The sequence below is a fragment of the Coenobita brevimanus genome, chromosome 87, assembly GCF_032717465.1.
Source record: "Coenobita brevimanus isolate Jiangsu-jjx chromosome 87, ASM3271746v2, whole genome shotgun sequence".
NCBI lineage: Eukaryota > Metazoa > Arthropoda > Malacostraca > Decapoda > Coenobitidae > Coenobita > Coenobita brevimanus.
Genome location: NC_137040.1, coordinates 10,758,337 through 10,771,906, shown reverse-complemented (window position 1 = coordinate 10,771,906; position 13,570 = coordinate 10,758,337). Strand labels below are relative to the sequence as shown.

Here is a 13,570-nt window from a genome sequence, read left to right as displayed (position 1 = left end):
TCTTGGATGATCACGGGCTTCTGCTAACGTTAAAAATGTAAAACAAACCTTATTCCCAAGTCCGCCACTGTTCACCATCGATGTTTACACCCTGCCACGGACGCGCCTCTCCTCCTTCTTGGCTGTTGCTGACGAGCATATGTGTGTGCATAGACCAGTCTCGCCTAGGCTAGCTTGTGGGGCAGGACTGCTTTGAAACAGTCTGTACTGGTCTAATTGTCTCGCCAGAACAGCAATAAGACTGGCCTAAACCAGTCGATACACAATAATGCCATGTTATGCAACGTCACCTTATGACAATCCACAGGCAGAATGGGTGGGTCCTGGGCAGAGTGAGTTACACCTGGTGAACAGCGCGGCCGATTGCGAGTCTACCACACTCGTAATCAAACAGCTATGAATGTTCAAATGGGCATAGGAACATCATCTTTTCTTTCAATAGTCTATGGATGACAGCAATTCTAGCACATACAGCTGGCTGCTCTGCCATTGATATTAAGGTATTTGAGAGACTGCAGTGGGGATATTTAAACCCAAAGTAGGCCTACACCTTGAGCGAAGTCTGCTGTTACTACAGAAGACCCCTGGATGTGAACGAATTGAAATGCGCGCTTCCGCCACCAGACCCCCACCCCGCTATGGAGCCGCAGCCCCACCCCAACCCCAGGAGGACACCTCAGTGGGCCAGGTGAGCGAAATGCTGGCCCAGAGTGAGATAGGCTTAGGTGCACCCTGACCTTGTGTCCATCTTCCTCTCAACCTCCCCAACCACGACATCACAGGGATGCGAGACTACTTCTGGGCCGGACCAGCCCTCATCAGGATCGCAGTGGGACTACAGAATCAGTCCCAGGCAGCACTGCGGTAATGCCCACAGGACATACCGGAGAGGGAATGGCCACTGTATGTCCCTCAGCTGTTTCCCCGTGCAGCTCCATAACAATGGCCACTGTACACGTCAGGGAAGGAACGGCTGCTGTACATCCTTCTGCTGCTAGCCCAAGGGCCTGTGGAACCATGACAACAGCCACTGTACGCATCGGGGAAGGGACGGCCACTGTATGCCCTTTGTCCACAGTCCCAAGGGTTCTTCCGGAGGAGAAGGTCCCTTGCGTGGCCCACTCTCCACCCTGCGGCCGCATGGGACACCCCTCTGTCTCTCCCTCCAGGTGTGGTTCCCCAGAGGTGCTGCCATTCCAGGAGTGGTGGCGAGGCCCTGTCACTGAAGGTGGGATCCACACCCTCCAGCCTGCCCCTGGACAACGCCGGGTCCTGATGGACACCCCGCGGTCGAGGTACCGCAGTCAGCCTCTGACGGCACCCCAACCTAGAGGTGACCGCAGTCCCAGGCTTCCCAGGGCGGGACTGCCCTGGCCCCACTCACCGTCAGCCCTTCGCCCAGAGTAAGAAGTGGCAGGCCCAACTCCTGACACTGTTTGGCCCCAGTCTCGAGGGCCCCTTACCAAGTCTTGGCCCTGACAGGAAAGGGCTTTCCTGCACCCCAGACCAGAAACGAACCTGGGCCATGATGCCCCCGAGAGCTGTCCCTTGCCTTCTGCAGGGCTCACCAGTAGGGCTCCCTCCGACTCCCGGGCACCACCTCAAATGAGCCCTGACCTCAGCAGCCCATGACGACACAGTGAGACCCCAGTGTCGTATTAGAGACTCAATAGTGACAGTGACTGTGTGTGTTACAGAAACAGCGAGACCAGAACACCACCCGTAAAGTGTCTCTACCCCAATCTACTCAGAGTGCTGTGTTAGTATCTAAGTTCCCAGGACTAGAGCAATATACCAGTGTGTGGTGATACCGAAGGGCAAATAGACCAGTGTACTACGTGGAGTCCAAGGGACCGAGTGTATGAATAGTGTCACCACCCCTATGTGATATTCTCTTGTGCAGTGACTCAGGTGTAACCACAGTGTCTATGTAACTTAGTGTAGCAATATTAACTAACCTGTCCCTATACCCATTCCACATTCAGTGCCCCATTGTATGTATATTGTAAGGAAGTTGGATTAAGGCAATATATGTAAAAGGCAGCAGGACATCAAAACAGACTGCAACAAGCCACCAGAAGGAGCTCACAGAGGAGTGTATACGGCGCGAATGAGCTCTGGGAGGAAACAGCTTAAGTCCACCCGGGCCGCGCGCCACTATGGCACGGAACTCGCTTGCCGCCACCTTAGCAGTAATACAAGACGACCTGCCAGGCGAGCTGCCCACAGATCGACCAGGATGGAACTGTTTCTCCAGTTCCTAACAGCACCCCTGAAACGGCCAATAGCCGCTCACCCTGCTACAGGAGAAGGCCGGAAGCTGCTCTGGAGGAAATTAGGAGATGGCCTGAAGCCACTCCCGTCTTCGTCAGTAGACGGCCTGAAGCCACTTGGAAGGTGCCCCTTGGAGAGATGGCCTGCAGCCACTCGCCCTCCTACAGGAGACGGCCTGAAGCCACCCTGGAGGAAAAGAGGGAACGGCCTGAAGCCACCCTGGAGGAAAAGAGGGAACGGCCTGAAGCCACTCCCTCCTTCATCGGGAGACAGCCTGAAGCTGCTCGGAAGGTGCCCCTTGGAGAGACGGCCTGCAGCCACTCACCCTCCTACAGGAGACGGCCTGAAGCCGCTCTGGAGGCCAGTCAGGAGACGACCGGTAGCCTCTCCCACCTTTGTTAGGAGACGGCCGGAAGCCGCTCTGAAGGTGCCCCTGGAGAGACAGCCGGTAGCTGCTCACCCTCCTACAGGAGACAGCCTGAAGCCGCTCCGGAGGTCAATCAGGAGACAGCTGGAAGCTGCTCCTGCCTTTGTCAGGAGACGGCCTGAAGCCGCTTGGAAGGTGCCCCCGGAGAGTTGGCCTGTAGCCACTCTACCCTCCTGCAGGAGGCGGCCAGTAGCCGCTCCGAAGGTGTCCCGAGACAGCCACTGCCAGTAGCCGGGCACTACCACCAGAGACAGCCTGAAGTCGCTCCTTCATCAGGTGCTGAGCACAGTCCACTTACCCACGACTTGGAGGGAGCCCCCAGCCTAGAGGAGTATTAGAGAGGCCCTGTAACCACCACCGGGCTCTTCTTCCTACAGCTGGTGGAGATGCCCCTGACGGACTCCGAAGCCAGCCAACGCCACAGCTCACTCCTGACGACGTCTCTGACCTGCAGGGACCGCAGCCTCCCGACCGCCCCTCATACTCCCAGGCGGGACCGTCCTGCACCCAGACACCGGAGATCCTCATCCTCTGTCAGGCGCCTGACTCAGAAGTTCAGGCGACTGTTCGGCCCCAGCCCAGATGGCCGGACTCCCACCCCGAGCCCAGAAGCCTCGGGCCCCTACACCCCCAGCAGCTCCGGACGAGAGAGGACGCCCCTACACGCTGTCCTCCTCCCCCGGGAACTAGCCGCCCCTGGCGGATCACAGCCCCGTCAGTAGGGAGGCTGAGACTCCGCTGCCGCCCCTGCGCCTGACTTTGACACGTCCGACCTGACAGTAGTGAAAGTGAACACACGCAACATACAGACAGTGTAGGAGTGACAGAGTAAAATGGGCCGGTGGTTAGAGCATAAAAGAAAGTGGTGGAAAAGATAGAGCAATAGTAAGACAGTGAAGGACGGGCCTACCATAGTGTACAGTGCCACCGTAAGGCAGTGATCATACGTAGGCCCCAGAGTTGAAGTTCCAGTCTGCCAGCTCTACCCGGGTACATAATACAATGATGTAAAAGTGATCTACGGGCCAAAGTACAGTGAACACTCTATGCAACATTGACGGCACGTCTCGATGGGGTCACGCTTAGGCCCAGTGTAAAATATTAACGCTACCCTGGGAAAGCGAGACAACCACCACCACCGGCCTAGGAAATCTGAACTCCCCCACGAACATAAGTGTCTAGTTCAAGAATTGTTCTCCCTAACCAATCTGGTCCTGTAGAGTATCCTGCGTGTTACTATTACTCCGTATCTGCAGTCCAAGGATTATAATTGTCCAGGCTTGTTTGTATTTGTGACATCTGCTCGTTCCTGTGTATAAGATTTAGTAATACACATGTAAGGTGTTGCCTTGAGTTTTTGTGTCCTGCCTCTCTCTTATTTGTCTAATTTCCGATGTAGAAAGAGAACCCAGCTACTCACTAGGTGCTCTAGGGACGGGAGGCCGACCCTAAAACACCTAGCATTACATTATGTGTTAAGGTGTCTTGCCGAGTTTTTATGCCGTTCCTTTGTGTTCTATTTCCCGTCTAGAAAGAGGACCCCGCTCAGTCGCTGGTGTCTTTAGACCGAGAAGTAGGACTATCTAGCATAACACGAATGTTCATGGGGGCTTAGAAAATCACTTGTCATTATTTCTATGTAATCATATACGCTAACGTTCGCGAATGCTTTTTCGGCAGTGTTTGTTCACATTCCTTCGCGAAGCGTAAAACTCTGCTCTTACCGCGCCAAGAAATTTTACTAAAAAATAAAGGTTTATTGATTATTTTGTAGATTTTATTGCCATTATTCTATTATTTTTAAGATACTGCATTTGTACCTTGATACAAAAATAGAGGCAACCAACAACAATATGGTAAATATAGTTACGTCTGTTTCCCCACACGTCAGCCAACGTCCAACATGGCAGCTGCCGGGGAGTGGGAGTTAGTGGTTAGAGGCTCGAAGAAGGGTAAAAGTACAACTGTAACCAATGGAAAGCTTAATAAAGAAGAAAAGAGACAGTTCATTCAAAATGCTCCTCGCATTACAGCTACAGGTATGATCCTTGCAACGTATACAACGTTGCAATAAGTAATATGATAAAAAAAAAAAAAAAGTTGAGTGATTCAAAGTTAAGAAGTTTAGGGTGCCAGTATTGACGATGGAATTTATTCAGAGTAAGCTGAAAAGTTTTATTTCTTTTGTTACATAATACTGGTAAGCAACCTTGATAAATGAAAGTATATGTGCAGTACTTGCTTGGAAAAAATTGTGGTGAAACTGAAGAACCCCCGTGCATAAAACTTACATGTGTAATTTTTTCATAGTGTTGATATGGTAGAATTAAAAAGATGTGTAAATAAGTAATTTTTGTAATACCGGTATCCAGTGTGAAGCCATACCCAATATGCAGTCATACATTTATACTCTCAAACCTTGGCAAGTGGCCACAGGCCGTGTCAGACTTTCAAGTTGATTTGGGTCAAATGTCAGTCTGTCATTAATTGATCGTTCCTGCAAATGTAACCAAATATGACTGCCTAACCTAACCTGATTTAACTACATCTCGCTTATCGGTAATTCAAGCTAACCGAACTAGCGGGAACAGTTTGGGGCTGAATGAGTTTCACATCCGAATAAGTTATACAAGATAATCACTTAAAAAAAATTTTCCACCATTTGTTAATGGGAGCTCTCATGCAGCCTGTCCAAAATTAAGTAGTGTTAGTGAAAATATAGAAGAGTTGCTCCCTGTACGGTAATACTTTTTAAAAATATTTGAAGCCCTTTCACGTGACTTTAGAAACGGACTCCCGTGGGAGTTGTTGTATGCTGATGATTTGGTGTTGATTGCAGAGAATGAAAGGGAGGCGGAGGAAAGGTTTAGGAAGTGGAGAGATGGTATGGGGCAAAAGGGTTTAAGGGTAAATGCAGATAAAACAAAAGTGATGATATCTAGGGTTGGTGGCGGTACTGTCAAAGACGAGGGAGAGTGGCCATGTGCAGTTTGCCACAAGGGCGTGGGAAGTAATTCCATCTTGTGCAGTGTGTGTGATAAATGGGTGCATAAGAGATGGAGTGGTATCAGAGGTAGACTGCGAGATAATGCTGATTTTATGTGTACGGCGTGCCGGGGTGAGCAGGTGGAGATCGTCAGACGTGAAAGAATTGAACTTGCTGGTGAATCTCTTGAGTGTGTGGAAGAGTTTTGTTATTTAGGAGACATGTTGTGTGCTGGAGGTGGGGCTGGAGCTAGCTCTGTGGCTAGGGTGAGAAGTGGTTGGAAGAAGTTCAGGGAGCTCTTGCCTCTCCTGACATTGAGGGGGCTCTCCCTACGTGCTAAGGGGTCTTTGTATGCAGCGTGTGTTAGGAGTGTAATGCTGTATGGCAGTGAGACCTGGGCAGTGAAGGAGGAAGACATTCGCCGGCTCAGACGTACAGAAATGACAATGATTAGGTGGATGTGCAGTGCGTCCCTGCGTCCAAGGCCTGGAGGGGCTGGGTTTACAATGGAAGAGTTGAGAGGTAGGATGGGACTGGAGTGTATTGGTGTTGTGATGAGGAGAGGTAGATTGAGGTGGTTTGGACATGTGGAGAGGATGGGGGATGATAGTTGGGTGAGGAAGGTGAGAAGTGTTAATATTGTGGGTGGGGTTATGAGGGGTAGACCGAGAAAGACATGGGACGAGGTCATTAAGTGTGACCTTAGGGTTAAGGGACTGAACAGGGAGGCTGCAATGGATCGTGCAGCATGGAGAGCCGCCATTAGGTGACCAAGGCCGACACATGCAAGCATGTTGGAGCCTTTAAAAACGAAAACGAAAACGAAAATTACCGGCTATTACTGGATAGGTGGGGGCACCCATCATCCACCCACTTAGTGTAGTGATACTATGTTTTTAGGGTAGCTCTGCATTGCATGGCAAGCCAAATGATTTCCTGTAAATCAGGAAAGCATTTATGACGCTGGGTGGTAACCTTAGAACCAACCAACCCGTGTTCCCTATATGACAGCGAGTGGGTTGGTGGAGGGTTAGTGTTATGAGTCCATATTATAATTACAAATCATAATAGATAGATAGATAAATAGATGGATGGACGGAGCTCCAGGCAAGCCTGGGAAAGGGAAATGATCTTGCAAGTTAACTGAGGAATTGTTGACAATACACAGGATGTAGCAAGTCAGGGGATGATATAGGTAGTGTGTCAGCGAGATAGCATACGAACAAAGCCAAGTGACCATACACACACATACTCACACACAGGTTTCTGGAACTTTCCAACCACAGTGTAACACACGTGACACGACCCCTGCTTCACCGGAATTTAGGGAGCAGAGCTGAGAAGGAGACAGGCCATAGAACCGGCAGGTAGTAAGGAGAACGAGCCTAGCAACATGGGCGAGAGGGAAGAGAGAGAGAGCGAGATTGGGAGGTAGCTCGAGGGACTCTACTTATACTTCACTCGTGTGTGTGAGACTTTGTTAATATTTCCAAGACAAATAAAAATAGTCCCATACCCGGTACTATTCTTTACCTCTCCTGTCATTGCATGACAAATAGGAACGAAGATTATCTACTTCCAAAACTACTCAAGTATAACAACCGCTCGTCCACAAGTTCAATATATATATAAGTAATCCATAAAACTTCTCTACAAGTTACTTACAAAGTCTTTTATGACATTAGTGCCCCTCCCTGGAAAACAACTAACTAAAAATACGAACAAGAAGCCATGGACCAGGGCTGACCAAAAGGTGACGACTAAGGACTTGGTACGGATTGTGACATGGAATGTAAGGGGTGCAATGATGAGGTGAAAGAGAGAAAGATTGTCCAGGTGCTTGAGGGTGCAAAAGTGGATGTATGCGGGTTAACTGAAACTAAATGGAGGGGTGAGAGAATGAGAGTATGGATTGGGTATATGTGCAGGAGTAGGTGAGAATGAGAGGATAAAAGAAGGAGTGTGTATTGTTGTGAGTAACAGATGGAAGGAGAATATACGAGAGTGTGGATTAGTTGGCTCAAGGATTGTGTGGGTAAGATTGAAAGTTGGACTACAAATGTGGGCAATTGTGTGCGTGTACTGTATGCGCCAACGCAAGATCATGCAAGCAGAGTGAGAGAAGAGGTCTGGACAAATGTGGAAGCGTGCATGGACACATTTGAAAGGAATGAGAGATTGTTTTTGATTGGAGATATGAATGGGAAGGTGGATGGAGTAGTTGGTGAGTGGGATGTGCCTGCAGAGATGGAGGAGAATGACATTGCTTTAGTGGACATTTGTGCCGGGAGGGGGTTGGTGATAGATAATACTCTCTTCAGGCACAAAATGATCCACTGGTATATGTGGCAAGTGATGAGAAGGGTGGGTGGTGAACAGAAGGCAGTGATTGATTATGTGTATGTGGATGAAAGGATGAGGTGTGTCATGGATGCAAGAGTATAGCTATAGAGGTTGGGGGAGTGGACTTTCAGACCACCACTTGGTGGTGGTCAGAATGAAAGTCCAAATAAAATGGAGAAATAGAAGGGACAGACAGGAGGAAGTAGTACCGTACATACAGGGAGGATGGAAAAGTTACAAAAGGGATGGAAAAAAGGCAGAATATAAGAGGGACGTGGAGGAGCAATTGGGTAATATAGATTGGAGCAGATGGGGTACATGGAAGGTGTGTGGAAGATATTCACTGAAGAAATCTGTGCAGCATGTGAGGTGGTGTGTGGGGTGAAGAGAAGACGAAAGGGGGTGCAGGAAACAGCATGGTGGACTGAAGAGGTGAGAGAGGCTATGGCACAAAAGAAGAAAGCATATAGTGAGTGGATGAGAAACGGGGGCATGGAAGAAGTTGAGAGATGGAAGAGAGAGTCATATGCAGAGAGGAAGAAAGAGGTGAAAAGATTAGTAAGAGAGGGTAAGAAGAGAGTGGATGAGGAATTGGGAAGGAACTTGAGTGTAAAGAGGGAATGTAAGAAAATGTCTGGAAAGGTAAAGAGAGTTAGATAGGGTGGCAGTGAAGTTAGCAGGGGAGTGAAAGATAAAAATGGTAGATTACTAGTGGAGAAGGGAGAAAAAGTGAGCAGATGGAGAGATCACTTTAAGGAATTGTTGAACATAGAGAATGAAAGTAATGTGTGTTTAACTGGCTGGGAAAAGGAGGGATGTGAGAAGAGAGGAAGAAATCAGTAGGATGGAAGTTGTGGAAGCAGTAAAGAAGGTTAAAATGGGGGAAAGCCCCAGGAACTGATGGAGAATGTGGTGAAATGCTGAAGCATGGGGGAGAGATAGTAGTACAATGGATGTGGAAGATGTGGAGATTGGCATGGGAGGAAGGTAGAGTCCCGGAGGATTGGAAGTCAGGTAAAATTATTCTCCTGTACAAAGGAAAAGGGGAAAAAAAAAAGTGTGTGGTAATCAGAGGGGCATTTGTCTTCTTAGTGTAGCCTAATAGGAAAAGTATGTGGTAGGATACTTATTGACAGAGTTAGGGAAATAACAGAGGAATTACTTGGAGAAGAACAGGGAGGTTTTAGGAAAGGAAAAGGTTGTGTAAATCAGATATTCATTCTTAGATCTGTAGTGGAAAAGTTTCTAGAGAAGGGAAAGAAGTTTTATATGGCCTTCGTGGATTTGGAGTAAGGGTGTGCCGATAGTGTCGGTATCGGTAGCGGCAGTATCGGCCTTTTTTGTTAGTATCGGTATTGGTCTTGACAAGGTAAAAATATGGCCGATACTCCGATACTTTTCTGGTTTGTTATGTGATTCAAGACACTCATGTTTCATGACACTGATAAACAGATATTATATTACGTTATAAATACATTTATGATGTAACATTATCATATATAGTAATCTCTGTACTATCCAGACGCCCACTATCCGGACACCCCACTTACCGGACATACTTAATAATCCCAAAATTGCCCAAAAATCACAAAAAATTCAAAAAAATCTGACTTTTTTTCCCCCCATAATTTGAACTCAGCGCGCGGCACTGACCAGCTGTGTTTTGGTGCATAGTTCCGCCGCCGTCCACAGGAGTGCCCCTGCATCCTCCCCACTTACCGCCTGTCTCATGTGAGTGCACGTTCGTCACCATGGCTGCCCACGTGCTCGCTTTTGTGGTGGTGCCCTACCTGCTACAGGCTTTCCTGCTGCTCTCCTGCCTCTTCATCGTGTGTGTGATGATGGCGCCGCCACCTGAGAAGAGGAAGAGAGTGGTTTTGACTCTGGAGAAGAAGAGGGAGATATTGGACAAAGTGGACGGGGGATGGTCGACCTCACGCATCCTCTGTGAATTCAACCTGGCCCGATCTACTGTACTTTGTTTGATATCAAGAGATCCTGTGACAAACTCATGCAGTACACGGCTGACTTCTCGTCGAAGAGCAAACGCAACGTGGAGAGGAAGATGGTGTTTACTCCCCGGTATGCAGAAGTTGACTGCTCCACGTTGATTTGGTATCGACAACAGCATGCTGTTGGTGTGATGGTACGTGGTATGGAGCTGAAAGCTGCTGCTGAGAAGTTTGCAAGGCTTCATGACGCCCCAGACCTCAAGGCATCCGAGGGTTGGCTCTTCGCATTCAAGTTACAACATGGCCTTACAAACCGTAAGGTCCATGGCAAAGCTTCTTTATTGTCCAAACAGTTGACTCATTCACCCTAAACATACGTTCCAAGCCAGTTCACAGGCGTAGGTGGAGACACTTTAGCACAGTCTGGTGCACTAGCCCTCACTGACTCCCGTATGCTACGTTCTGTCTTCATTATTGTAAGAACAGTTGACTCACCCCAAACACACGGTTCAGAGACAATTCACCATGAAGTCAATTCACCATCAAAACATGGACGATTCCCTGTCATTCTGTTAATATACTTATTATTGTATTAATTAATACTTTAATAACTAATTTTCAGGGGGATTTTATAACTCATATAAGTAAAAAACTAGTGTACTGTACTTGCTAAATAAACTGGTATGTAAATAAATGACGGGGAATCGTCCTGATGAAGAATTGTCGCCGACATTCCTCCTTCCTCCATTAACCCCTTAACCGCGGGGCGTCACTTTCTTGACGCTTGGGAGCAAGGGATCATACCACGGGGCGTCGCTTTTGTGATTCTGTGTTATTTTGAATTCACCCGGTCTTCCAAGTGGGGGCTTGTATCATCTATCAGTACTGCCAATGTCCAACACTAGTCAGCACTCCTAATCTCATCTGTACTCCCATCCATTGTTGACAATTTAGCCATTTCTCCCCGTTCTTGACTCCCCTCCCTACCCCCCCTCCATTACCCTATCCTCTCGCCTGCCCGGCCGTGTTACGCTAAGTAAATCTTCCCTGGAATTTTTCACTGATTTCATCCATTGAAATAAGCCTTATGTCCTATTCTTATACCAAGTAATATATACAAGAAAGAAATAAGGTAAGTGAGAGTGCCATACACCTGGAATTGGCTAATTATCACCTGACAACACCTCACATGCACTCGTTCGCTAATTTTCGCTGTTTTTTTCCCCTTGAAATATGCCGTATAATCTATTTTCGTAATAAATATACATGTAAGGAGGGAAGGGAGAAGCCTAAGTGATATTTACATTTACCTGGAACTACCTAATTTATAATGTATTGTCTAGATTTCCTGCCAATCATTTCAGTGCTAGACATAGCTGTTTCAAGAGCTAACATTGGTAGCTCTGAATATCCCCTAAGTAGGCCTCCACCCCGGCCCTCCGTTATCAGTTTACTCTCATCTTCCGAAGTGAGGGTACGTATGTTTCTTCTTGCTGACTTCAAGGACTTTTTCACCCCCATGCAAAGGGCCCTGTGACCTTTACCCCCTACTAAACCTCGTGTGGAAAGAGGTAAAGGGCTGACAATTGATAAAAGAGTGACTACGATCTTTCTGTTGAGTAAAACAGTGCAAGTGGAATTGTAAATAATGTGTAAATAATGTGTAAACAGCAAATGAAAGTAATGAATGTAAATATACGTGAACAATGGAAAATAGTTTTATAAGTTACTTCAAGTGACAGTGCATAACACAGTGTAAATAAAATAGAAATGTAAATAACGTAAATAAAATAGAGAACGTAAATAGAAATGTAAATGAGTAGTATTATAAGAATACGGGTATATACCGTAGGAGTAATGAAAGTGAAAGTTTCACTCTAGCATGTCTGAATGCTATGAGTTATGAGAGTGAAGATGAAAGTGACATTCACTCTCAGTGCTAGTATACAGGACGAGAAAGTGAATGCTACGTATTTTACTGAAAGAAATTGAATCCCTACAGTGACAATAAACTAATACTACTGAAGGAAACTTATGGATAATGACTGTAGATATATATAAGTGTTATATAGTACGGTAATAGAAATATAAAGTGTGAGGGGTTTTATGAATAATAAATGACAGAGTACCAAGAGCGAACTAGTGCCAGTGCGATGATCAGACGCGCTCGTAATTTCCATTGCTTTGACTGTTTTTTTTTTTTTGAGTATGGATCCCAAACTACTTGAAAATTGTAGAATAGTGTTTATAGTGTTTGTATCTGGCTGTGGTAATCATATTATGGGTTGTCGGGAAGTGTAAAGTGGAGACTTCGTTACCCTACTTCAGAGGTCTCCACAAGTCCTACGGTAACCGACGAAGGCTCAACAATCATTCCAGGAGAAAGCTGAAGGTATGTGCCATAAGCATATGTAATTTTATTATTCTAGGACAAATAACTGATTTTTGGCAAATATTTTTTGAGAGTCTGTCGGAGCCCAAATAACCCCGCTGGACACGCAAGTCATTGGTAAACAAGCCTGCGGTGTAGGGGTTAAGTTTGTCCAACACTTTAACTTTCTCTGTCAGCAACATCACTTTACAAGTCCGTTTTGGTGTGTTACCACATGCATCACTAGCACTACGCTTATGCCCCATGTTGACAGACAAGGCAAGCAATCACTGGAAGGCAGAAAAATAAGCCACAAATAACGATTCGCGAGTCATGCATGGTTCGACCGTCAGATTCAAACTGCCTGTGTGGTGCGTGGTAGACAGACCTCCCACACACACACACACATACATATATGTATGCACATGGGCAGCAGGTAGGCATTTTTATATTTTATTTATTTCTCTTGTATATTAAAATTATTTATTTGAATGCTATAATTTTGTTTTAATTAGTGTACGAAAAATTCGTGGATAACCGAAATCGCGTGAAAAAAGTTTGCGTGAATTAAGGGCTTACCTGTATTCATATGCAGGTGACCCAACACTTCACAGTTCACACATACTCAAACACCCATTCACAAAGTTTAATATCTTTAACTTTCAACTCAGTGTGGCCATCTCCATAAATCAAGACTTATCTAAGATCACTGAATGGGGGCAAAATAATCTTGTCTCATTTAACGCTAGTAAAACCAAAAGGTATACCTCAGTATATGATACCCCTAGATGTGATATCACGGCCTAACAGTGGGGGTAGAAATACCACCATAACCTGCCTAACGATGACCAAACTCTGGGTTTAACGATGGGTTTTGATTTTTTAAAACCGATTTTGATTATATTTTAGACCTAAATTGGGTGTTTAATTGATTTATAAAATGTTTTTAGTCTATCTATCTATCTATCTATCTATCTATCTATTGCCAGACGCCATAATCCCGTATGGGGTGGCCATTTGACTCTGAGTTATTTATTTTACAGGGAGGGGCACTAACCCTCCACCAACCCACTTGACACATAGGGAGCACGTATGGTTTGGTTATATGGTTACCACCCAGCGTTGTAAATGGTTTCTTGGCTTACAGGAAACTATTTTATTGTCACTCAATGTAAAGCCACCTGTAATGGAAAGAAAAGCATTAAGTAGTGACAGGA

At 46.4% G+C, this 13,570-nt stretch overlaps 1 protein-coding gene across 1 annotated transcript in view; it reads left to right on the top strand.

Annotated features, from left to right (window-relative positions):
- Positions 1-4,599: 4,599 nt before the first annotated feature.
- The window catches only part of Tmem214 (Transmembrane protein 214), a 358,745-nt gene continuing 349,774 nt past the window's right edge, over positions 4,600-13,570 (top strand). Inside the window, exon 1 of the mRNA XM_080281050.1 lies at positions 4,600-4,740. Within this exon, the coding sequence (XP_080137176.1) occupies positions 4,605-4,740 (136 nt within the window). The 5' untranslated portion in view covers positions 4,600-4,604. The remainder of the gene's footprint in view (positions 4,741-13,570) is intronic.